Source organism: Vitis vinifera, chromosome 19, assembly GCF_030704535.1.
Source record: "Vitis vinifera cultivar Pinot Noir 40024 chromosome 19, ASM3070453v1".
Classification (NCBI taxonomy): Eukaryota; Viridiplantae; Streptophyta; class Magnoliopsida; order Vitales; family Vitaceae; genus Vitis; species Vitis vinifera.
The window spans coordinates 14,042,180-14,070,048 of NC_081823.1; the positions used below are offsets into that span (position 1 = coordinate 14,042,180).

Here is a 27,869-nt window from a genome sequence, read left to right on the forward strand (position 1 = left end):
GCATTAGGAGTTAAATATGCTATCCAGGTACGTTCCCTAATACCCACTTTCTAAACCCTATGAATATGTGCAATGCTTGCTATCCTCTTTAATTGCCTTGATATACATTTGATGATTGTTTGATTATCTTTGATAAAACAAATGTTGTGTGATGCATCTCAATACTAACTTTCATGTTTTATGATAGCGCTTTGAGAAGCCGTCCAGGTATGCACCCTAACTCTCTTTTATGGAAATTTGATCCTATTCGGCATGTTATTTTTTTGAAATCACCTTAGTCTATCTAGGTATCCCCAATTAATCAATTAATTGCCACATTGCCCCCAATTTAGTTAGTAGAGACCTCTTTAGGGCTTAGAGGGGTGCTACCTCCTAGAGGTACCTTCCCAATAAGTAACCTGATCCCCGGACCTAGACTCGGGTTTTTCAAAGACATGCTTTTTCCAAAAATTATGGAGTCACATTTTAGGGTTTTTCTTTCTTGTTTTATTTTCCCTTTAAAATAAAAATAAAATAAGTGGCGGCTCCAACTTTTTTTCCAAAACTAAAATAAATTTTTTCACAAAATAAAAAGCGAGTCTCGCCGATCGAGTGGGGGCGCACGTGAAAAATGCGGGTCCACAGTTGGGTTAAAAGATACAATTAATAATGGGAAAAGAAAAAAAGAAAATCTTCATTAGCAATCTGTTTGGTGGGGTTCTATGCATAAAAAGAAGAAAGAGTGAAAGGTTGTAAGAAGATGAGGTTACTTTAAATTTATGTCCAAAAGTAGAGTGAAGTCTCAAAAGCTTGAGCGGTTGTGATTTTCATTTTCCTTAAGATATATGCGTTACAAATTTTTAAGCATATATGCGTTACAAATTTTTAAGCATATATGCGTTACTCTTCTGCTATGAAAGGGTGATAGATACCACGTACTCTAATAGATGTCGCAGCATGTGAATCCATGAAAACCAATTTTTAAGCATGTTATCCAATCCGCACTCATATGTTGTTAGGATTTGGATTTGAAAAAAAAAAAAAAAACCTACATTTAGCATACAAAATATTATCCATAAATGACTGATAACATAGACTAATCCTAGATCCCATGTAAAATCAAGTGTGCCCCATATTGGGGTTTCAAAGTAACAAGACTACAAGGAGCATGAGAATAGGATGGTGAAAGGCTGAATGAGAAGCGCTGTAGGATCATTGCAAGCACCATTTTAGCTTCCAATATTGCAAAGTTTTGTCCAATGCATAATCGAGAACCCCAACCAAAGGGGAAGAATGAAACTAGACTTTTCGTTGCCTTCAAAGCTCCTTGGGAGAACCTCTCTGGATTGAACTCCCTTGCATCTTCTCCCCAAATTTCATGATCATGATGTACCAGGATTGTTGGTAAGGAGACATCCACTCCAGCAGGTAAATACATGTCTCCTACTTGGATGTCCTCATAAACAGTTCGAGCAAGCAAGGGGACCGGTGGATATAGCCTAAGAACCTCATGAAGAATCATCATAACCTGCATTTTGAGAAATTTCAAGAATCATCAGATGAAAATTTATGACCTAATTTAATCATTAATATGCACACTTAAATAAATGAAGGAAACCTTTTAACATGGTCATGTAAAAGAGCCTTTGTTATAAATTATATATGGATTACACTATTCTAATAATGGACCTTTTGTGATCAAACAGAAAAGACGTAAGAATAACCTATCTTCGTTGTTACTCAAAATTTGATAAATTAAGTGTGTATAAGTAGATTACTTTGGTGGAAATTACTGCAATGAATATTGGATTAATACTCACAATTTTAAGGTGATTTAGTCCATCTCCTTCGGGTTTGTTGTTGCCAAAAACATGTAAAACCTCTTCTCTTGCACGAGCTTGCCAGTTTGGATGTTTGCTTAATAGAATCATTGTCCATAGAAGCAGAACTGAGGTAGTCTCTTGACCGGCAAAGTAAAATATCTTACACTCGTCAATGACATCTTTGATACTCATTCCAACGTTCTTGTCATTGCCATGTTCTTGAATTTCTTTAAAATTGGATTCCAGTAGTATACCTAATAAGTCATCATTAAGAGTTTCGCCAGCCTTCATTGCCTTCTCTCTTTTGTCAATAATACCCCACAACAACTCATTTACTTCTTTTCTATTTTGCTTCATCCTCTTATTGGACTTTGTAGGCAAAAACCTGCATGTAAATAATCCTACTAAGTGAAACATGAGCTACAGAAACAAAAGCATGTAATTTTCTGTTAATGTCTTTCCTTATAATTTTTTCACAAATTTTATGAGGCTTAGAAGAAAGACAAAAATAAGGCATGAACAACATTTGCTTCTACACATTAACCCCATGTACAGTGCTATTGAACACCTATCAGTTTCTGCCAGGTGGACTCTTTGGTATACTAAGTAGATCATTTTCATGGACCAGATTTATGATGTGCTCTATCTAATTCACTGAAATCATTTAGTTTCAGTCCTCTCGATTTCCTCTCAGGCAAAATTTCATCCTTTAGGACAGAAAAGGTTAAATATTTTAAGCTTACCGCCATCCTGGAATGAAAGCTGACTCTGAGAACTGGACCAAAAGTTGCGCTTGCTCTCTCTGCAGTTCGAATATCATTCTTCCTTCTTCATAGTTACTACCAAATGCTGTCCGCGAAATCGCATCACCTGTCAAATTTTGAAGATAGGGCCAAACATCCAACTCACATGACCCCTCTGTTGAGAGCTTCCCCTCCCATTTGCTTATCATGTCGCTACAGCTCAAATGAAATGCGGGTAACATGTTCTATAACAAATTAAAACATGCAGAATGTAAATAAATAATAAACCAACAAGAACACCCCAACATCCAATTTAAAGGTACACTAAACTTGTGGTTCAACTTTTGAAGTAAGGATTTAACTGATTGCTTCCTTAAAATCATCCAGTAAGTCACTGTATGTTAGACCATGCACAGGAGCAAGATAGTGGTCCCAATTATGGATGGAAGTTATGGTCAAATTTTTTAATTAGCAACTTGCAGCCAAAAAATTACCTTCACTTTTTCTAGTCGGAATGCGGGGTTTATGATCTTTCTATGTTTAGCCCATTTCTCACCATCCAAAAAAAGTAGTCCAGAAACAAGCAGCTTCACAAGTGCATGAACCCTTGGCTTTCGGAAGACAGTGTGCATGGACAAAACATCCCTTATCAGTTCAGGCTCCATAATGTTGACCCTTGGTTTTGGGCCCATCCATATAAAAGAACTTTTACCTGCATTTTTATGGGCATTACTGAAACGTAAGAAACCTACTTAAGGTCAAGGATGGACACTAATATAGATGTGTTGATAAAAATGGAAACGCTGAAGTGTTGTTTATGAAGACTAATACAACATTCAACCACCCATTGGAGCGAGGGTAGAACCCGGAGAACCTGCTGGGCATATCAAATTTAAGTTTCAATGAATACAAAAATTTTGGTAAGGACAGGTGGTTAACTCTGCAAGAACTTCACCTTGAAATTTTGAAATTCAGGGGTAGATGCAAGTCATAATAATCATGTTAGAAAGTAAATTTGAGTTAGGAAGTTTCCAAAAATCAGATTTAATTTGATTTCTATTTTTAACAAATAATGGGTTTTGTAGTAGTTGAATAAGAGTGACTAAAAAAAAGAAAATTTGAATATCAACGTCAAAAGTATTGGTTGGTTCACAAAATTGGTGGGAGCTAGGTTATAGAAAAAGGCCATAAGGATCTAATCCAAAATCTTATTTTTAATTCAAAATTCAAAATTTCTTAATTGTATTAGGCATTATTTTTAGCATTAAACTTGACGTTAATTTTGAAAAGAGAAGTTCACGTCTTAATACCTCACACATGCATATATATTTCTTGATGGAAATCAGAAATCCATGCGCTTACCATATTTCTTGATGGAATGGTAATGAAAAGGTGCGATACGCTGCACAATATCATCAGAGATGCTGATGGGTCTTGAAGTTGCTTCCTTTATCATCATGAACATTTCTTTGAAGTCCCCATGCAACAGCCTGTAAGAATTTCCCGCCAGACCTTGCTGTTTAAGGCACCTCTCTAGCCTTTTCGGCCTCAACCACATCCAATTCAGTATCCTCCATGCATATATTAGGATAGTGATGAAAGTAAAGGATAAGGCAACTAAGTTCAGCTGCTTCATTTCCATGTTTGAGAATGTTTTGAAGAGAGGCTTGGGAACAACTTTATAATGTTGTACTACACGGTTAATAGGGTTTGGTCCATCATATGGTTGTTATTAGCAATTATTAACCAAGTCTTTGTCTGTTTTTTCTTCCTTTTTCTAACAAAAAAATGTGGACGTCATTATGCAATTATTAATAAGCAATGATATATCATGTCTACCCTTAAATAATATGCAATTATGTCTTTGTCTTTGTCAGGGGTTTATTAATAAGCAATTATGCCAGGGGTTTATTAATTATGTCTTTGTCTATATTTTTATTTTTCTAACAAAAAACCATAGACAAATACAAACGACAGAAACCTCCATTTATCTGTGTATCACAACAATTTTGAAAGGACAAGTCATCAATTCTCACTAATGTTACCTTATTATAAAATAAAATAAAAAATAGTTTTGTTCCTATAGTGGAGATTTTTCTACGGACATGCTGCTTCCCTTTAGTATATGTTTATCTTCAGTTGTCTTGTGACAAAGATGGGTTACCAGAAGACATATCCAAGGCCATGTAATGGCTCTTCGCTAAATAATATGTCTTGTGACAAAGATGGGTTACCAGAGAAATATACTTATAAAATTAAGAAAGTAAAGGGCCTAATAAAGAAAATAGAAACAAACAAAAGCTTGTAATAGTTTTACAATGCCATAGAAACAAATATGAATACCTTTCTTTGCTTATAAACTGACATGAATACTTTTTCTTGCTAGGCAGGCAGGTATCATTTGAAAGACCTGATCAATTCAATCAACTTTGCAGCTTTGAGTTTATGCTTGCATCAATGTAGGTCTGGACACCTGGCTAATCTTGGCAACATAAAAGAAAATGACAAATACATATATCTTTTCTAAGGAAAATTTTAGGGTACCTCTTCGGTACCTATCTAAAAGTTTTTCTAAGCCATTGGGTGTTCAATATTACATCTTGGCCATCTATTTTAAATTTGAAATAAAAATTCCATTTAACCAGTTAAGGGAAGAACCGGTGGCCTTCTTTCTTCCTCCCTTCTCAACAATTTTTGGTTTAAATAAAATAAATATGGGATAAAAATAGAATTGGAAAAAAATAAAAATAAAAATGATATAAAATTTGAAAACATATTTATTAACAAAAAAAAAAAAAATCATTATATATCAAAAAAGGTTTTAGCCATCTCAATATCTGACAAGCACTTAAATTAACCATTAGAGAGTGTGTGGTCATATCTTCTCGCTATATCTTTTTATCATGTTCAATGAGACACCCATCCCGAGACAATCTCCCAACCTATATTGGGCAATACTAATCCCAAAGTTTTAATTATGATAACTAAAAACAAATTAAATTGGTTTCCCTTGTAGTAATCATTGAAGTCGGTAATTGTTTTATGCCCTCTACGTGGGACTTTTTTAAGATGTATGCATCATTTCGATACCTAATTCTTTCGATAATCATCATCGCATCTTTTAAGTTTATGATTGCATAGTGGTAGGTCTGCGTACTATGTTAATACACAATAAATAAATAGATAAAATCAGCGCAAACACATGTTTTATTGGATAGTAATGATTTCTTGATTGTTGAGAAAAAATCTAGGATTTGTTTATAGTAGTTAAAATCTAATCTTAAAAGCTAAAGGCTTTATATAGATTCTTTTTTAGGTTTAACTGACTTTAGCCTAAGATGGGTTTAGTTACTAAATCTAGCCCACTAGATCTTAAGTAATTCATCAATCCTAATGAGTTCCAATAATTAATTAGCTTGATCCAAAAAAACTCAAAATAATTAATCATAAATTCTTGTGTAATCTTATACTATTACCAACACCCTTATGCATGTAAATTATTAATTCTCCATAAAATCTCATAACCTTATGTTAACATAGAATATCAGTTTGAACAAAATCATTGGGACCTATGGGAAAATAATGACTCTCTTGAAATCTAATTTTGAATTTAACTCAATACTCTACTCAAGAGATTCAAATACACTTAGTGCCCAATAAAATCACATTGAGATAAATTGATTAAATCTAATTTTTATTTTCTCAAATTTGTGACTTACTATCTACTTTATATAGACGCTTCATGAATCGATGTTTGTAATCTAATAAGGTAAAAGCTATTAACCTCTCTATATTACCCCTACTATCCTTGAGTATTAGATCCTCTTATTTTGTTATTAGCTGACATAAACTAGGGGGTGTATAGGGGGGGGGGGGGGGGGAGGGTAGTTAGTGAAACCAAAAATAATCATTGTAAAAAAAAAAAAAAAATCTATAAACTAAGTTGAGTAATAAAATAATTCCCAATCTAATGTGTTTTGACCATGTGATCATCTATGTCACAAAACTGTAGTTGGTAACTATTGTTAGAAAAGAACCCTTAAAAGCATGACATGATGTAATAAATTTGGAATTCATTATTCATTTAATAATGTTCCAATTTCACTTTTATCTATTCTTATTCCATCCATTTTACTTTATGAGCATTTTGGCCTAACATCTCTTGCATTGTACATGACTTAAAAGCATTAGGAGTTGCATGGAAGATTCAAGTCATGAGTTCCTTGTAAGTAGATGATATATTCAAAAATGATTCATAGACTTAGGTAAATATCCATTTGAGGTTCTAGTGCACTATCTTTTAATTAGAGAGATAGCTAGTCTTAGTTATTGAGATGAGATTCCTATGGTGAATGTACTAATGTGTATGGTTATACATTGGATAGAACCTACAGTAAGTCATGACATAAGGCTATCAGGTAGCCATAACTTCACCAAGTTGATACACAACCTCCTAATTAGAGGTGATGCACTAGTGTGTAATGTATTTCAGGTAGTGCTATTAGATAGTAAGTTGGTTCGTGGACTTAAGCAATCTATTTGAGGCTCTAGTGCACTACCGTGTAATTAGAGGGATAGTTGGCTTTTGCTATCAAGATAGGGTTCCCATGGTGAGTGCACTAATGTGTATGGTTACACATTGGATAAGACCTATAGTGAGTCATGACATAAGGCTATGGAGTAGTCATGACTTCACCAAGTTGCTACACAAAATTATTTCTCAACCTTGAGAGAATATTGAGCTTGTACAGAAGTTAGCGATGGCTTTTTCCTATGGATGAGATCCTAAAGTGATCATATATTTTCTATGGATTGAGTCACTATTAATGGAAGTCAATAGAATAAGTATTTTCAATAGAGTCACCATGATATCTCATAGACTTTGAGATAGTGGGTCACCTTGGGTGATCTTAAGGACGTATGATCATGAAATCTATGGGCCTAAAGTAATTCCTTTAGTGAAATTTGAGATATGTTCTTAATGAGTTAGAATATGTCATTTGATCACATAACAGGAGAATCTATAACTCGTGGATGGTATAGATAGTCTTAAAAGGTTGATAGATTACACCTTGTTAGACTACAGACATCCAGCTCATGGGGAGACTATATACACTGGATAGCAAATCACAAACCCAAACACTTGATGTCTTGTTGTAGTATACATAGGATACTAGAGTGTAATTAATTCTTTGTAGTGGGATATTAGGTCAACTTAAAAATTAGATTATGAGGAGGCTAATAGTATCTTATGGGTCCTAATGGTCCCCACTTGAACTCATATTCCTTAATAACATTGTTTATAAGGGTTGGATGGGTTTTTAGTTCACTTATGTGCATAAAGACATTTGGTAATTACACAAAATTGCACAAGGATAAGTAAGTGGTATATTTGAACTGGGCTAATTGATTATTTGGAGCCCTATTGTGTTAATTAATAATTAATTACCTTTTGGCCTAAATTAAGCAACCCAAGCCCATGGTGGGCTCAAGTCACATAAGCCTAATAGAAAGCCTATATATATATACCCTTCTTAGGGATTAGGGCTTCAATCTTGTTGTCTTTCCTTTTAGTCCAAAAAGAAAAAACTCTAGCCTCCAACATTAAGATCTACACTATCTTAATGTTTGAACTAATGGAGAAGTCAACAAGTGGAAGATGATTGGGTTTACAAGATCTACGAAATTTAAAGTATTCTACACTGATAGAAATCAATCCTAGAACATTTGAATCACAAGTATGACATTTCCCCTAGATATATGATATTATTGTTGGTTTCAAATGTCATTATTTCTGTTTTTCTTAGATCTAGAGAACCTAGGATAGGATTACATGCACCTTAATGATCCAAGGCTTGGGAATGGAAAATTTTGGGGTTTCTCAACAATTATGGTTTTAATTTTTTTTTAAAATAATCTAAACCGTAGTCACCAACTAAAATTTTAAATTTAAGCCTAAAAGAGTAGTTGGTGACTATAGTTTTGAACTTGACTTCAAAATCGTAGTCACCAACTATGGTTTCAAGTTTAAATTTAAAGTTGTAGTTGATGACTATGGTTTTGAACTTGATTTTAAAGTTGTAGTCACAAACTACGGTTTCAAGCTTAAATTTAAAGTCATAGTTGTTGACTGCTATTTTGCACTTGACTTAAATTTTGTTTTTTTTTATTTTAAATTTTAAAAATAAATTTAATATCATAAATTTAATAAATTATTTCTTATTTTCTTTTTATTAATATGTAAGGGGTTAATAAGCTTATGTGTGTGTGTGTGTGTGTGTGTGTGTGAATTAAATAATTGGTATTTGGTATTTTTAATTTGACATAAAAATATTTTTGTTTAATTTATTAAAAAAATTGTCATTATAAATTATTATATTAGTTAATTAATTTTTATATAGTATCATGTAAGTGATATATAATATACAATGTATGTAAGTTCAATTTAAGTTTAAAATTTATCATATTTTCATTTAAATATATAACAATTGGTTCATAATAAAAATAAATAAACAATATAATACAAATGAAAATCAACCAAAAAAAACAATCCCCAATGAGTGCCATATGATGGGCCTTCCTCTTTCTCTCCAAACACCTACAATATAAAGACATATTTTTCTAATCTATCTATTCAAGCTAGAATGTCTCCATATGTGTAGGATGCAATGGAGTTGATTGAGGCAAAGCTTTAATGGGAAAAACCCGAATCTCTCTATTTACCACTCCTAGATTAGGTTAGGAACATGCATTACTATCCTAAACTTTTATAAATTATATGCACAATAAAAAAATTGCATTTTTAAACTTTATATGGATTTAGGATATGCTAACAAAAACCATATATAAGATTCAGAAATTCTAGAATCAAATCCATTTAATGAAGATGAAGAACGAAGTCGCAAGAAGCTTCATAAACCTTGAATCTTTCACTCAATGACTCAAACCTTGATCTTGACACTCTTTTAGTAGGAATAAAAGAGAGAGTGGAGGTTATGGTTCTCTCTCTTTCTGGAGATGGAAGACAACTCTCTAGAAAAAGTTATGGAAACCTTAACCTTAAGGGGGTATTTATAGGGGTTCTCCACTATACTTAAGTGATTTGAATTCATTAAGGACTTGGGTCACTTAATCTAGCCCAAAACGGGTTCTAATTGATTAACTAACCCAACAAAACCTACTAATTAATTAGTTAGCCCAATCCAAAGACCTTGTTCACTTACCTCTATGAAATTTTGCATAATCACCAAAACACCCTTATGCATAAAAGTGAACCTAAAGCCAATCCAACCCAAGGATAAAATTTTCGATAAATATTGATGATATGTCATGTATCGAGAAACATGGAAACTATATTGGGTGGTGATATATCGAAGAGACAAAATTTCAGAAAAAATCATGAATAAATCGTTGGTATATCAATATATGGCGATAAATTGTCGAGTTTTTCATTTAATCAACGTTGGTTGCCTTTTTTGTCGATATTTCAGCAATAAATCGCCAATTTTTTCAACAATTTTTTTTTGGAAAAATCACCCAAAATTGGTTATGGGCCCCAACTTATAGTTTCTCGCTACCTGTACATTTCATATTATCAGCCCTATGGGCCCTAGGTTATAGTCTCCCATCTAGCCCAACACTTTAGTGCGTCACAAGCTGCATTTCAATTTAGTCTCACATCTAGCCCAACACTTCAATGCGTCACAAGCTGCATTTCAATTTTGAGGAAAATTAAATTTTAGAGTGTGATGGAAGGTTTTGAACCTAAGACCTCACATTTGAAAGGGGAAGGCCATGCCACCAAATCAATTTATGTATTTATTATTTTATTAACATATGTTTATTATATAACATTAAAATTATTATATATGGTATTCCAAAGATAAATTTCTTAATACTTATATATATATATATATATATATATAATTACATATTAAAAATTAATACATTTTTTGCATATGTAGATATCATAAATTAATTAATAAAATTATTAATAAAAAAAATACTTATACATGTATTATCATTCCTTTTATGTCATTGAATATATCCAAATTAGATTGATGTATATAAAATATGTCTTTAGTTATTAACATTATTGTTAAATATTATATATAATATTATGTATGCATTAATTTCTTCAAAAAACCAACTTAAAAGTGTCTATTATACTTTTAATGTCATTTTTAAGAGTTTTTTTTCTTACATTTCCATGAGTTTGATTAATTTTTTGTTCGTCGATATTTTGTGTCAAAATATCCATTAATATTTCTCTGATATATCCGTAAAATTGAAGTACCGATATATCCATAATTATGGATAATTTCATCCTTGATCCAACCCCCATAATTCGTGTCAAAACAGTATATGAGCTCAAAGCAAAGACCACTGGGACCCATAAGAGTACCAGTTCCCTCAGAATCCAATTTTGAGGTTGATTTAACATCTCACTACAAAAAAATCAACTGAACTCCAATATCCTATGTAAATAACAAGACACCATATGCTTGGGTCCATAACTTGTCATCCATTGCATTCAATCTCCCTATGAACTAGTGTTTGTCGTTTAACAAAGTGAAAACTATTAATCTTTTAACACTACTTCTACTATCCTTGAATTACAAGTCCTCCTATTGTATGTTCAACTGATATATCTTATCTTTCCAATTGCTAATGTCAAGTTCCACTTAAGGAACTATTATGACCATAGTTTTTATGAACATGCCTCTTTAGGATCACCCAAGGGGAGACATTGTCTTAATCTCATGAGATATCATAGTGTCTCTATTGAGAATATCTATTGCTACCAATTTCCATCAACAATGACCCAATCTATAGGGAATATATGATCAGCTTGTGATCTCATCCATAAGTCAAAGACACTGCTAACTTTAGTACAAGCTCAATATTCTCTCAAGGTTGAAAGACAACACAATGAAGTAGCTTAGTGAAGTCATGACTACTTGATAGCCTTAAGTCATGACTCATCATATGTCCTGTCCAGTGTGTAACTATACACACTAGTACACTCACCTTGAGAAACTCATCCCTATTGTAATCATTAAATTGCCCTTATACTTCCCATGCAAATATGTACCATCAATACTCAATATGGGGCGACAATGCTTGAAGCTTTCTATGGATGGATAAAATGCCTAAATAACTCATTGAAATAACTCTTTATTCTATTACTAGGAAATGTTTTTGAAATTACAACATGTCATAGATTTTCCTACTCTAAGGCAATGAAAAAATATGACAACTCTACATATAACATAAAAATCACCAAACAAGTCAGTAAGTGCTTTAAACTTGGATTTGGATGCCTTCTTATATGATATTTGGTATCCAAATTGTTAGCAAATCCTGGATTGCTCCATTCCCCAGCCCTAGAGAGTTAAGGTGTATGAAATCCTATCCTAGGCTTCTTTAGATCCAAGCATAGTGGAAACATAGTATTAAAAACCAAAAAAAAAATACCAAAGATCTAGAGATTAGTGTCATACTTGGGATTTAGATGTTCCCAAATCAAATCCTATTGGTGTAAAATACTCTAAAGTTGTAGCAGATCTCATAAATGTAAGGATCTTGCACCTAATGATTCTTCTTTGAGTCTAGGCACTAAGATAGTGGAGATCTTAAGGCTAGACGTTAGGGTTCTGTGGACCCACATTTTTTACATGTGTCCCCACTATTAGCGAGACTTGTTTTTTAAAGGTGAAAAATCAATTTTGGAAAAGTCGGAGTTACTAGTTATTTTATTTTATTTTAAAAGGGAAAATAAAGTAAGAAAAAAAACCTAAGAAAAAAAAAGTGACTCCAAAGTTTTGGAAAAGCATGTCTTTGAAAAGCCCGAGTCTAGGTCCAGGGATCCGGTTACCTATTGGGAAGGTACCTCAAAGAGGTAGCACCCCTGTAAGCCTTAAAGAAGTCTCTATTGGCTAAGTCAAGGGAAATATGACAATTAATCAATTAATTATGGATACCTAGATAGGCTAAAGTGATTTCAAAATTAGCATGTCAAACTAGAAAGTCAATCACAATCTTAAAGAAGAGTTAGGGTGTGTACTTGGATTGCTTCTTAAGTACTATCATAAGACATTAAAGTTAGTTTGAATAATATATTATTCAACATGCATTTTATAGGAGACAATGAAACAAATGTCAAGAAAACCAAAGACAACATTCAAACAAGGGCAATGACATGCATATTCATGGGATTTTGAAAATGAGGTGGTAGGGAGCGTACCTAGGCAGCAAGCTAAGTGCTTCATGGGAAACAAGGTTAGCTCAATAACATGTGTAAAATAATTTTATGTATCATGAAGAGGATCAATATCAATCAAAATATCAAACAAATATCTCTCTTGAATCAATATAAAAGAAGATATAATGGATGTTGGACCCCACCAAGGCCCAAATTAATTTTGCATGAATTGATTCTATGAATATTCCATTATTTGGAACCATGAAGTTTGTTCATGCTTATTGAAAATCAATAAAATTATAAACTAAATTGAGAAAGGTGCTTACCGAAGGAATATGGAAGCAAGTTTAATTAAAAACTGAATTTTATTTTCTAAAATCTCCTAAGGATGAAATTTGAAGAAAACTAAAATTGTTTTAATGAAAAAGATTTTGAAATCCAAATTTAAAATGTATAAGATCACATTAGGAGGAAGATGATATGCACTACGGTGACCAAGTTAGAGTGAGACCCGGGTGTGTGATTGGGACTACATTGTTTGTGGTTGCATGAGGAGTCTTTTGTAGATTACTAGTAGGTCTGGTTTCTCATAACCATAACTCGAATCATCAACAGAAGCTTGCGGTGAAGCAACAAAATCTAGTTTTAGATCAAATTCCCTGTATTGTTGCTAACTCTCTTTGAATTTATCTTTTATATTTGTTGTTTCTGATGGTGGAGCATTGATCATAGAAATTGCTTCTCTAGTTCCTAATACGAGACTCTACAGAATTTGGAGCAACGCTTCTAGGTCTAGTTGAAAGAACCTACACTCCTTTTCATGGGACCTAAGGCATGCTTTGATTTGAAGCTCTCTCATTTTGCCTTAAGGGATCACTAGTTTTCCTGTGTCTAGACTCTTGCAGCCCCAAGAAATTTTGTTGGAAGTAGTGATGCCAAATGGCATGTTAATGTCTTTTTCTAGCCAATGAAACATTTCCCAAAGGTTGTAACCCCATATAGATGATCGCATAATTTGAATCAAAATCAAGCACTACAATGCTCGAAATAGATGAAACCACTTTGACTCTACTTTATCCAATAAACAAGTTCTAAGTTATCATTTCCCCTACCCATAGATTTCTGGGAAGCTTTAAAGACAACAACAAAATATCATAACCAAAAGATAAGGGAGAGATTAACTAAGCTAAAGGACAATTGGGTGGATATACTTGGAACCAAAGTCCAGGTGATTGCCAATAGTTTCTTGAAGCCTCTATAAAAACTTCTAGAGTCTCATCCAGAATCAAGGTGGTCGTGCATGGCCATGCATACATGGGGTCCAGGAGGTGGAGAGATATTGGTGAAGTCTATGTTGGTTTCTGCCATTTTGATAGCCTGGAACATTTGAAAGCCTTGTGGCACTCCCTTATGTCATGATAGAAGATTAGAAGATGCAATTTTACACTCCTTTATTCTCATTATGACCAAGCTTTGATCAGTGCTATGTGCATGGAACTAACATGTTATCTCAGACAAAAGGTATCACTGTGTTGTCTCTCCAATTTCTTTTCTAAGGGACCTTGGACCCAAAGAGTGAGAATCCATCAAGTTCTGAAAGAACAACTCGCAAACTCTCAAACTGAGACTTTGAGTATTCATTCTGAAGACTGAGCTCTATAGATTTTGCCAACTATCAAGTGACAAGTGGCAAGGCTGTTGACTAAGCTCAACTAACAAACAGAAAGCTTGCTGACCTGGGTAGGAAATAACAACTATATTGAGAGTATTGTTAGTTAGTTAGAGTTTTTAACTGTTATATAAAGTGCAGACTCTAGAAAATTGGATCAGAGCATTCAATTTTATAGAATAGAGAACAAGAAAATAAGAAAGCTTTGCAAATCCATAACCATAGGTCTGTTTCAGTTTTCTTGTATAGGAAGAAACAGAGATGAGGAGGGTTCTTGGGAAAAGCTATAATTTATTATTATTATTATTATTCTTTTGTAAACTCTGATTGGTACAGTTTAATAAAGGCTTTAGGAACTCAGTATGGATGTAGATCAAGTTGATCGAACCACGATAATTCTCTTGTGTTCTTGATCTTGGTTGAATGTGTGTAAGCTATTTGATTTTATTCCTAAGAGAAGTTCTTTATAAACTGGTAGTCTCTTTCTGGTTTAGTTTTTGCTCTATTAGTCCCTAGTTCAAGACTGTTTCTACAACAATTGGTATCAGAGCCTTTGGGTTATAATGGGGACTGCAAAGTTCGATGTAGAAAAGTTTATAGGAAGAAATGATTTCGGTTATGAAGACTAAAGATGAGGGCGTTGTTGGTTCAACAGGGGCTCCAAGATGCCTTACTTGCAGAGAAAAACCTCCCAAGTACCATGCAAGAAAAGGAGAAGGCAAAGTTGTTGGAGAAAGCTCACAGTGCCATCATTTTTTCTTTGGGTGATACTATGCTAAGAGAGGTGGCTAGAGCAAAGTCTGTAGCTAAGTTGTGGCTCAAGCTAGAGAGCCTATACATGACCAAGTCATTAGCAAACCGATTACATAAGAAGATCAAGTTATACACATTCAAGATGACCCCAAGTATGTCAATTGAAGAGCATTTTGATCACTTCAATAAGATAATCTTGGATTTGGAAAATATTGATATCACAGTATCAAATGAAAATAAATCAATTTTGTTACTGACTTCTTTAGATGCATCATACACTAACTTGAAAGAGGCCATAATGTATGGGAGAGATAGCCTAACCTTTGATGAGGTGTAGTCCATTTTGCATGCTAGAGAATTACAAAAACAAGAAGAATCCAAGGATGAGTTGGGTGAGGGTTTAAACATCAAGGGCAGATCTGACAAACGAGAAAAGAAGGGTAAGAATTCAAGGGGCTAGATCAAAATTCAAGACCAAGAAGTTCAAGTATTTTATCTGTCACAAGGAAGGGTACGTCAAGAAGGATTACTTGGATATAAGACAAAACAAAATCAAGAAGACCATGATTTTGGATGGATATGAGAGTGCTGAGGTGTTGAATGTGGTAGAGGTGGACTCGGGCAAGGAGTGGATACTTGATTCAAGGGGCTCTTTTCACATGTTGTAGACCCTCCATTTTGTTCTCCTAGCACATGTCCTACTAGGTATTTGTTCGATACTTTACAGCAATTTCCTGATGGCTCATTGCTACTCGTGTAGCCTATCTTTTCTAAGCCACCTTAGAGACTTTGGTTGAGGGATTTACCTAACCCCATTGTGACTCTTGGCAGCCCTATTTAGACTTAGGATCATTTAGGCACTCTAGGTCCCTTAGGCACCTTAGGCTCACTTAGGCACCACCTTAGGCCCACTTAGGCACCACCCTAGGCTCACTTAGGCATCCTAGGCCCATTTAGGCACCCTAGGCCCACTTAGGCACCCTAGGCCGAGTTAGGCGTGATTACTACTCAAAAAGTGCTACTTGATAGCCTGTAATTAACTCTTTTAAACACTTTTGAGTAGTAGTTATCACATTTTAACCCAATTAACATATTAAGGACCCTTGCAATCAATTCTAATCAAATTGTGTTAAATTTTGGTGTTTTGATAGCTTTTTGATCACCAAAGCAATCAGAGATTGAGGAGAGTTCTTTGGAATCAATGGCAAAGATGTCCGGACAAGGCGTCCGGACACACGATTGGAGAGCGGCAAAACGTGGGCTGTAGCAAGGCTTGCTCGCTTTAGTCAATGTTTTCCATCCGGACAACATATCCGGATAGGATATGCTATCGTCCGGGTGTAATGTTCACGAATGTCATGTGCTTCTCCTTGAGAGGTCGGATAGCATTGCGCCGCCTTTCCCCTTGGGGAATTCGGATGGAGTTGATCCGGATAGCCTGGCGGCACGGGACATTTCATATCCGGAATTCCGTGCACCAACATTTTACATCCGGATATCTCACAGTCGGATGGGAGAGGAGGACGTTTCAACTTCTCCGGATAGACATATCCGGACCTTCTGATAACGCTTACCTGCAGAGTTTTTTTTCTCTTAGTATACAATGCAGCGGTGTTCTGCTGAAGCTTCCTGATATTTTCGACCGACATTTTACGATATTTTGGGATATTTTGCTTTAGATATTTGATGTCTAAATCCCCAAACTCTCCTTGTAATCCACCTATCATAGGATTCCTTCGTCTTTAAGTAAGTAAAAAGGGTGAATAACCTCATATATATAGTTTGTAATTTTCTTTACAAGGATCAATTATGTAATTAGGGGAAGAAAGAAATATATTTCACAGAGCATTTGCTCTGTTTTTCCTTCATATAATTGTTTTCTCGTTAGTTTTCTTACTAGCCAAACAAGCTCTGAGGAAGTTTCCTTAGAGAATGAGTGGCTAGACTTTTAGTTCCTTGGAGTTAAGGTTGCCGGGAAAGGTTCCAAGTGCAAGAATTAGTAGCTTTGTGGTTTCAGTCATTAATGAAGAGAAAGTGTGATCCTTTAATGATTTCTATGTTTTTAGTTAACTTAAAACACCTTCAAGTCACTTGAGCCAACACTTGGTAAGGCACGTGATCTCCGTCCATGGAGATGCACTTGTTTATCTCTTGCGAGCTTTTGGGAAGTGACTTGGAGGTAGGATTTTCTAGAATTGCCAACACTTGGTAAGATTTTGGACTCAAAGGAGGCATCCATTAGTTATCTCTTGCGAGCTTGATAAGGGAAGTCCAAGGTTAAAGATCACCTTGAATGGCAAATGCTAGGTGAGAGGCACGAGCCATTGCAAGTTGCATCAGTGAGAGGGATTTAGTGTTTGAATCCATTAAAGGGAAGCAACTGTACCGCACCGGTTAGAGAATTGACTATATGTTAATTCTCTAATGTGAGGAAATGAACCAAATGACCGGAGCTCTGTTTTTGCATAAGGAACCTCCCCTGTGAACCTAAACCTCCAAGGAATATTTTTCTTCATAAGTAATTTCCATTACTTTCTTTTTGGTTAGTTTAAGACCAAACCCTTTTCACTCAAACATCTTTATGTTTTCTTTTAAAGCTAACCTTGAAATGAAAAAGCACCAACTCAGCTTTGAATTGGTGTCAGTTGTGAGTTGAAAACCCTTCCCAATGAACGATCTTAGAGCCACTATGCTATAGTAGCTTTGTCTTTGCTACCCTAGTTCATGGTGTAATAGGTTATAAATTTTGTTGATTACTACCTCAATCAAGGAGCACCAGCTGGACATGAATCAACTGAGACACCAATTGGGCACAAATCAAATGGCACCTCTGCCGGGGAAGGTGCCAACTTCATATTGATATTATTTTAGGGTACTTGTGGTTTTCATCACAAGTTTGGTGAGTTTTCTCTCATTTTACTAACTCTTTTAGTTTTTTTTTTCTTTTTTCCTTTTACTCGTTTATATTCTAGCATAGTTTTTAATTTAGTTTTAGTTAATCGAACTCTTTTTGGCAGTTTTGTTTTTTGTTTTCCTCTGTTTTTGTTTTTCTTTCTTTGTTACAATTGATACTAGTTGTGTATGCCAAAGTGGATACGAGATTGTGGAGGAAGGCTTGTTAAACTTGAAACACCTCATAACAAGGAGTTAGAAGTAATCTTGAACATCATGAAACTACACCTAAGGATCAGCATAGTCACCATGATCATCAGGACAATCCCAATGAATTTAGATCAATGAGGGACCGTATGCATCCACCTCGTATGAGTGCACCATCATGTATAGTGCCCCCTACAGAGCAGCTAGTGATCAGACCCTATATTGTGCCACTTCTACCAACTGTCCATGGAATGGAAAGTGAGAATCCTTATGCCCATATCAAGGAATTTGAAGATGTTTGTAATACATTCCGAGAGGGAGGAGCTTCCATCGACCTGATGAGGCTTAAATTATTTCCTTTTACTCTAAAGGATAAGGCCAAGATTTGGCTTAATTCTTTAAGGCCAAGGAGTATCCGTTCTTGGACTAATTTACAAGCAGAATTCCTCAAGAAGTTTTTTCCTACTCACAGAACAAATAGCTTGAAAAGACAAATTTCTAACTTCTCAGCTAAAGAGAATGAGAAATTCTATGAGTGTTGGGAAAGATACATGGAAGCCATTAATGCTTGTCCTCACCATGGCTTTGATACATGGTTGTTGGTGAGTTATTTCTATGATGGGATGTCTTCCTCAATGAAGCAACTCCTTGAAACAATGTGTGGAGGGGATTTCATGAGTAAGAATCCTGAGGAAGCTATGGATTTCTTGAGTTATGTAGCTGAAGTCTCAAGGGGATGGGATGAACCGCACAGAGGAGAAGTGGGAAAGATGAAGTCTCAACTAAATGCTCTTCATGCTAAGTCTGGGATGTACGTCTTGAATGAAGATGATGATATGAAAGAAAAATTTACAGCTATGACAAGAAGAGTGGAGGAGCTAGAACTGAAAAAGATGACTGAAGTGCAAGCTGTTGCTGAAACACCAGTGCAAGTAAAGCCATGTTCTATTTGTCAATCTTATGAACACTTGGTGGAGGAGTGCCCTTCAATTCCAGTTGCTAGAGAAATGTATGAAGAACAAGCAAATGTCATTGGACAATTCAAGCCCAATAGCAATGCTTCGTATGGCAATACTTATAACTCAAGTTGGAGGAATCATCCAAATTTTTCATGGAAGCCAAGAGCACCTCAGTACCAACAGCCAGCTCAACCATCTCCACCATCCCAACAAGCTTCAAGTCTTGAACAAGCAATAATGAATCTCAGCAAGGTTGTGGGAGATTTTATTGGAGAACAAAAATCCATCAACTCTCAACTCAATCAAAGAATTGACAGTGTAGAGAATAGGATGGACGAAATGCAAAATGACTTATCTCAGAAGATAGATAATCTCCAATACTCAATCTCAAGGCTCACTAATTTGAACACAGTGCAGGAGAAGGGTAGATTTCCTTCTCAACCTCACCAAAACCCCAAGGGTATCCATGAAGTGGAAACTCATGAGGGAGAATCTTCACATGTGAGAGATGTTAAAGCCTTGATCACTCAAAGGAGTGGTAAAAAGGTTGAGTCACCAACACCCAAGCCATATACGGAAGAGAAGGAAGAAGAAGAGACAAAGAAGAGGGAGGAAATGAAAGGAAAGAAGAAAGATATTAGTGAAGAGAAGGAGGACCGTGATTCAACAGTGAATGCAAATCTGGAGAAAGAGCTTATTAAAGAAGAATTGATGAAGAAAGGCACATCTCCACCTTTTTCTCAAGCTTTGCATGGGAAAAAGGGGATTAAAAATGCATCAGAAATCCTTGAAGTATTGAGCCAAGTGAAGGTCAACATTCCATTGCTGGATATGATTAAGCAAGTTCCAATATATGTAAAGTTCCTAAAGAACCTCTGTACTATCAAAAGAGGGTTGAATGTGAATAAAAAAGCCTTCTTGACTGAACAAGTAAGTGCCATCATACAATGCAAATCTCCTTTGAAGTACAAAGATCCGGGATGTCCTACCATTTCAGTCATGATTGGAGGAAAGGTAGTGGAAAAAGCTTTGCTAGATTTGGGAGCAAGTGTGAATTTGCTACCATACTCTATTTATAAGCAATTGGGACTTGGTGAATTAAAGCCAACATCAATCACCCTGTCTTTAGCTGATAGGTCAGTGAAAATTCCAAGGGGGATAATTGAGGATGTTTTAGTTCAAGTTGATAATTTCTACTATCCAGTAGATTTTGTTGTTCTTGATACTGATCCTTTAGTTAAGGAAGCTAATTATGTTCCTATCATCCTTGGAAGGTCATTCCTTGCTACTTCAAATGCAATCATAAATTGTAGGAATGGACTTATGCAACTTACTTTTGGCAACGTGATGCTTGAGCTTAATATCTTTCATATGTCAAAGAAGTTGATAACTCTGGAAGAAGAAGAAGGTCTAGAAAAGGTATGCATTATTGACACTCTAGTGGAGGAGCATTGTGATCAGAATATGCAAGACGAGTTGAATGAAAGTCTTGAGGATCTTGAAGAAGGGTTGTCTGAAACCGCTGATGTCCTTGCTACTCTACAAGGTTGGAAGAGGAAATAAGAGATCCTACCTTTATTCAATAAAGATGAGGGACAAGATGATGTAACAGAAGAATTCCCGAAGCTCAATTTGAAACCTCTGCCTATGGAGTTAAAATATACATACCTGGAAGAAAATAACCAATGTCCTGTTGTTATATCTTCATCTCTTACCGGTCATCAGGAGATTTCTCTACTTGAAGTTCTTAAGAGGTGCGAGAAAGTAATAGGATGGTAAATATCTGACTTGAAAGGAATCAGTCCTTTGGTTTGACACATCATATATATATGGAGGAAGAAGCTAAACCAATTCGTCAACCTCAAAGAAGATTGAATCCTCATTTACAAGAAGTGGTGCGAACTGAGGTACTGAAGCTACTCCAAGCGGGTATTATTTATCCCATATCTAACAGCCCTTGGGTGAGTCCTACTCAAGTGGTACAAAAGAAGTCAGGTATTACTGTGGTTCAGAATGAAAAAGGCGAAGAAATTGCTACACGCCTCACTTCAGGTTGGAGGGTGTGTATTGACTACAGGAAATTGAATGCTGTGACAAGGAAAGATCATTTTCCACTCCCATTTATTGATCAGGTGCTGGAGAGAGTCTCTGGCCATCCTTTCTATTGTTTCTTGGACGGGTACTCAGGGTATTTCCAAATTGAAATTGATGTTGAAGATCAGGAGAAGACCACTTTCACATGTCCGTTTGGAACATACGCCTACAGAAGAATGCATTTTGGTTTATGCAATGCACCTGCAACATTCCAAAGATGTATGCTTAGTATCTTCAGTGATATGGTGGAGTGAATTATGGAGGTTTTCATGGATGATATCACCATATATGGAGGTACATTTGAAGAATGCTTAGTAAATTTGGAAGCGGTTCTTAAAAGATGCATTGAAAAAGACTTGGTGCTCAACTAGGAGAAATGCCATTTTATGGTACGTCAAGGAATTGTCCTTGGCCATATCATCTCCGAGAAAGGCATTGAAGTTGATAAAGCAAATGTGGAAATTATTGCCAAATTGCCATCCCCAACCATTGTAAAAGGAGTACGGAAATTTCTTGGCCATGCAGGGTTCTACAGGAGGTTTATACAAGATTTCTCTAAGCTGTCAAGGCCTCTTTGTGAACTTTTGGCTAAGGATGCTAAGTTTGTCTAGGATGAAAGATGTCAAAAGAGTTTTGATCAATTGAAGCAATTTTTGACAACCGCTCCAATAGTAAGGGCTCCTAACTGGCAATTACCCTTTGAAGTAATGTGTGATGCCAATGACTTTGCTATAGGAGCTGTACTTGGCCAAAGAGAAGATGGGAACCCTATGTGATCTACTATGCAAGCAAAACATTGAACGAGGCTCAAAGAAACTACATAACTATAGAGAAAGAATTGTTAGCTGTGGTGTTTGCTTTAGACAAGTTTCGTGCTTATTTGGTAGGGTCTTTCATCATTGTTTTCACTGATCATTTAGCCTTGAAGTATTTATTGACAAAGCAAGATGCAAAAGCAAGGTTGATCAGATGGATTCTTTTGTTACAAGAATTTGATCTCCAAATCAAAGACAAGAAAGGAGTGGAGAATGTGGTAGCTGACCACCTTTCAAGGTTGGCTATAGCACATAATTCCCATGTATTACCTATTAATGATGACTTTCCCGAGGAATCACTTATGTTGCTAAAGAAAGCTCCTTGGTATGCTCATATTGCTAACTATTTGGTTACTGGTGAAGTTCCAAGTGAGTGGAAAGCGCAAGACAGGAAGCACTTCTTTACAAAGATTCATGCTTATTGTTGGGAAGAGCCCTTCCTTTTCAAGTATTGTGCAGATCAGATCATAAGGAAGTGTGTCCCTGAAGAAAAGCAACAAGGGATCCTCAGCCACTGCCATGAGAATGCCTTTGGAGGCCACTTTGCCTCTCAGAAAACAGCCATGAAGGTCTTGCAATCAAGGTTTACTTGGCCATCAAAGATTCCCACATCATGTGTAGGAGTTGTGATAGATGCCAAAGACTCGGGAAGCTTACAAAAAGAAACCAAATGCCCATGAACCCCATCCTTATAGTTGATCTTTTTGATGTTTGGGGTATTGACTTCATGGGACCTTTCCCAATGTCTTTTGGTAACTCTTATATATTGGTGGGGGTGGACTATGTTTCCAAATGGGTGGAGGCAATCCCCTGTAAACATAATGATCACAGGGTGGTTCTCAAATTTCTTAAGGAGAACATCTTCTCAAGATTTGGGGTGCCCAAGGCCATAATCAGTGATGGTGGTACTCATTTTTGCAACAAACCTTTTGAAGCCTTATTCGCCAAGTATGGAGTGAAGCATAAGGTAGCTACACCTTATCATCCTTAAACTTCCGGGCAAGTGGAGCTAGCAAATAGGGAAATAAAAAACATACTGATGAAAGTGGTGATTACAAGCAGAAAAGATTGGTCTATTAAGCTGCATGATTCATTGTGGGCATATAAAACAACTTATAAGACTATTCTTGGCATGTCTCCCTATCATCTCGTCTATGACAAAGCATGCCACCTCCCTGTGGAACTTGAATATAAAGCTTGGTGGGCAATCAAGAGGTTGAACATGGACTTGATCAGAGCTGGGGCAAAGAGGTGCTTAGACCTTAATGAGATGGAGGAATTAAGAAATGATGCTTACATCAATTCCAAAGTTGCAAAACAGAGGATGAAGAAGTGGCATGATCAGCTAATCTCCAACAAAGAATTGCGGAAAGGAAAGAGAGTCCTACTCTAATACTCAAGGCTCCATATCTTTCCCGGGAAGCTCAAGTCAAGGTGGATAGGTCCTTTCATTATTCACCAAGTACATCTCAATGGAGTGGTGGAATTACTAAATTCCAATGGCATAGACACCTTCAAAGTCAATGGTCATCGCCTTAAGCCATTCATTGAACCGTTCAAGCCAGAAAAGGAGGAAATCAACCTCCTTGAGCCATAGAAATCCTAAACAGAGAAGGGTTAGACGGACTTGGTTTCACCAAAGTCCATAATTTTATTAAATATGTTAATTTTTAAGTTTTGTAAATTATTGGATTGTAATTTTCGTCTTAAATTATGTTAATTGTAACTAACTTTTTGAATGATTAAAATCAGGAGGAATTGCAAGAAAATCGAAAGAAGCTGCTCCCAGCTCATCAGAGCCATCGCAGGCTCCTCCTTTTGTTGATCAGCCTATGCCTCATCAGGAGCCTCCTATAGGAGAGACAGCTGAGCCATTATTTCCACAGCATCACTTCATGTCTCTAAGGAGGTACCACTTCCTCCCTATTTTTCAATCGCTTTTGTCACATTAAGGACAATGTACAGCTTGGTTGGGGGAAGAGTTGAGGAAGGAAGTTTTTTGTTATTAAATACTAAGTTATTTTGGTAATTTAGTTGCTTTTTGCTTAATTTTTAAAAAAAATTTAAAGTTTTTATTCTACTCTCCATGGTTATTAAGGAAAAAATTCTAAAAATTGAAATGAGAGAAATTGAATTTTTACTTGACTTAGAGTTTGTATTATGCTTACTAAAGTTGATGAATTGTTAAAACTTCAATTGAATTCAACCTTAGTTCTTCCACTTTAAGCTATTCACACACTGTGCAAAATAGGTTTCGATTATAAGATGAAAAACTATTTCCCTCTTGACTTAGGAAAATTTTAGACTTGGTACCTTTGACCTCAATTAATAGTGTTGGGACACCTTGTAAAAGGCCAATGAGCCTTTGAAAAAGAGAATAAAGAAAGAAAGAAAAAATGTTTACTTGCCTTGAAACCGGAGCAAGGTCTGAGGGGTATATGGTGAAAATCTTTAAAACCTGGTGCCCTAAGCCTTCATTGGTTAGGAGTCACCGACCTCAATGCTCATTACAAGGGTGAATAGGTGGAGTTTAACATACTGTAGGTGCTTGGGTATTAAAATTTATTCTCAAAAGTCCGGGGTAAAATCCGAGGAGTTAGTGGTTGAAAGATCCTTAAAACTTGATGCCCTAAACCTTAATTGGTTGGGAGTCATCGATGGACCCCCGTTACATGGACAATTTAGAAAATAATACCTTTAGCCTTGTACTCCTACAATGAAAAACAAAATTGTGAAAAAAGAGGTGCGTTCTTAACTGATTCATGCCCACTTGGTGTCTCAGCTGATTCGTGTCCAGCTGGTGCTCCTTGATTGAGGGAGTAATCAACAAAATTTATAACCTATTACACCATGTACTAGGGTAGCAAAGACAAAGCTACTATAGCATAGTGGCTCTAGGATCGTTCACTGGGATGGGTTTTCACTTCACAAATGATATTAATTCAAAGTTGAATTTGTGCCTTTTCATTTCAAGGTTAGCTTTAAAAGAAAACATAAACTTGCGTTGGAAAAGGTTTGGTTTTAAACTAACCACAAATAGTAACTGATTTTACTTACAAAGAAAAGTGTTTCTTGGAGTTTAGATCACTAGGCTCAGGTTCCTCATACAAAAAGGGAGTTCCGGTCACTTGTTTCTTTTCCTCGCATTAGAGAATTAACATATAGTTCCTTCTCCAACCGGTGTTGTACAGATGCTTCCCATTAATGGGTTCAAACACCAAATCCCTCTCACTGATGCACCTTGCAATGGCTCGTGCCTCTCACCTAGCATTTGCCATTCAAGGTGATCTTTAACCTTGGATTACCCGTCAAAAGCTCGCAAGAGATAACTAATGGATGTCTCCTTCGAGTCAAAAAGCTTACCAAGTGTTGGCTATTCTAGAAAATCCTACCTTCAAGTCACCTCCCAAAGGCTCGCAAGAGATAAACTAGTGAATCTCCATGGACGGAGATCACTTGTCTTACCAAGTGTTTGCCCAAGTGATTTAAAGGCATTTTAAGTTAACTAAAAAAATAAAAACCATTAACGGGTCACACTTTCTCTTCATTAAAAACTAAAACAGCAAAACTTCCAATTTTTGCATTCAAAAACTTAACCGATTACCTTAGCTCCAAGAGACGAAGAGCCTAGCCTCTCATCCTCTGAGGAAAAATCCTTAGAGTTTGGTTAGCAAGAAAATGAAAATGAAAGAGAAGGAAAAAACAGAGCAAGGTTCTGTATATTCTATATATTTATATATCTATATCTTTTACAGTGGATCCAAGGGAATATATATAGAGACGTTTTTCCAACCTTCCTAACTAAGAAATCTTATGGTTGGTGGATTACAATGAGAAGAATGGAAATTTATACAAAAATATCTGAAGAAAAATATCCAAAATTTTCGGTCACAAATATCGGGAAGCACTAAGGACCATTTTGCAGGTGAAAACGAGGTCTGCGAGATTTCGCAGACGCACAAAAAGGGCTGCGAAATCACTTCGCAGCAAAAGGCTGATTTCGCAGCGCTGCGAAGTTGGCTTTCAGCTTGCGATGTTCGGCTTCCAACGTGTCGGTCGCAAATATTGGGAAACGTCAGGAGGAATTCCACAACATTGTGCAAAATGGCTGCGAAATCATTTCGCAGCAAAAGGGTGATTTCGCAGCCGTGCAAAATTCTTTCTTCAACTTAGAGTGATCAGCTTCTAATGGCTGTAACTCCTTCATTGCAACTCCGAATTGCACAACGTTTGAAGCATTGGATTATTGACTTCCTAAGCTTCAAAACGACATATAGCATGCATAAATTGGACTCCAGGAAGTGCTCCAAAAGTGGCTGACATGACTGACATCAAGAATGCTTCATGGCAGATTTCTCTTTGCTTCCCCTGCTTGCATTCCGGATTTGCTTATGGCAAAGGACTTCAAAGCTTCGGTTCTTCATGTTTCTAAGCTACCAATTGCTTTGCCATGGATTCCATATAACTCTCCTCAATCTCGGATTGCTTTGGTGATCAAAAAGCTATCAAAACACCAAAACTTAACATAATTTGATTAGAATTGATTGCAAGGGTCCTTAACATGCCAATTGAGTTAAAAGGTAATAACTACTACTCAAAAGTGTTTAAAAGAGTTAATTACAAGCTATGAAATAGCACTTTTTGAGTAGTAATCATTAACCTATTGGAGGTTGATTAGTTTGCTAAGCTGTGAAAAAAAACTAGGTTGCGGGGAGAGGTTAGTTTAACATACTATATTCGGAAACTAATAAATAACACTTAGATTTTTGTGGAAGAGTAAGGTTTGACCCTTTGGAAGTGGAAACTCTTTTAAAGCTTAAATTTGCATAATGCCTTCTCTTTAAGAATTATGATTAGACAAGTTATTTGATAACTCTTGTTGAAGTTTGAGTTTTATTTCTTTAATGTTCCATGTGAGAGTTAGATCATCATGCCACTTGAAAATTTTTTTTTATCAGCATGATGTTGTAAATTATAGTACTGTTTATTTTTATTTTTCTTTCCTTCATTGCTAAGGAATTAGCAATATGTCGGTTGGGGGAGTGATTACTACTCAAAAAGTGCTATTTGATAGCTTGTAATTAACTCTTTTAAACACTTTTGAGTAGTAGTTATCACCTTTTAACCCAATTAACATATTAAGGACCCTTGCAATCAATTCTAATCAAATTGTGTTAAGTTTTGATGTTTTGATAGTTTTTTGATCACCAAAGCAATCAGAGATTGAGGAGAGTTCTTTGGAATCCATGGCAAAGATGTCTGGACAAGGCGTCCGGACACACCATTGGAGAGCGGCGGAACGTGGGCTGTAGCAAGGCTTGCTCGCTTTAGTCAATGTTTTCCATCTGGACAACATATCCGGATAGGATATGCTATCGTCCGGGTGTAATGTTCATGAGTGCCGTGTGCTTCTCCCTGAGAGAGTCCGGATAGCATTGTGCCGCCTTTCCGCTTGGGGAATCCGGATGGAGTTGATCCGGATAGCTTGGCGGCGCGAGACATTTCATATCCGGAATTCCGTACGCCGACATTTTACATCCGGATATCTCACAGCCGGATGGGAGAGGAGGACGTTTCAACTTCTCTGAATAGACATATCTGGACCTTCTGATAGCGCTTACTTGTAGAGTTTTTTTCTCTCAATATACAGTGCAGCGGTGTTCTCCTAAATCTTCCTGATATTTTTGACCGACATTTTGAGATATTTTGGGATATTTTTCTTTAGATATTT

General features: G+C 36.0%; 1 protein-coding gene across 1 annotated transcript; it reads right to left on the reverse strand.

Moving 5' to 3' along the window:
* Positions 1-1,032: 1,032 nt before the first annotated feature.
* LOC100248909 (cytochrome P450 CYP72A219) lies at positions 1,033-4,217 on the reverse strand. Its single transcript, XM_003634725.4, has 5 exons — positions 3,908-4,217; positions 3,040-3,257; positions 2,546-2,790; positions 1,800-2,187; positions 1,033-1,507 (listed from the first exon to the last, which is right to left on the reverse strand). Exons 1-5 carry the CDS (start codon positions 4,185-4,187, stop codon positions 1,082-1,084), a joined length of 1,557 nt encoding a protein of 518 aa, XP_003634773.1. The 5' UTR covers positions 4,188-4,217; the 3' UTR covers positions 1,033-1,081.
* Positions 4,218-27,869: the final 23,652 nt, after the last annotated feature.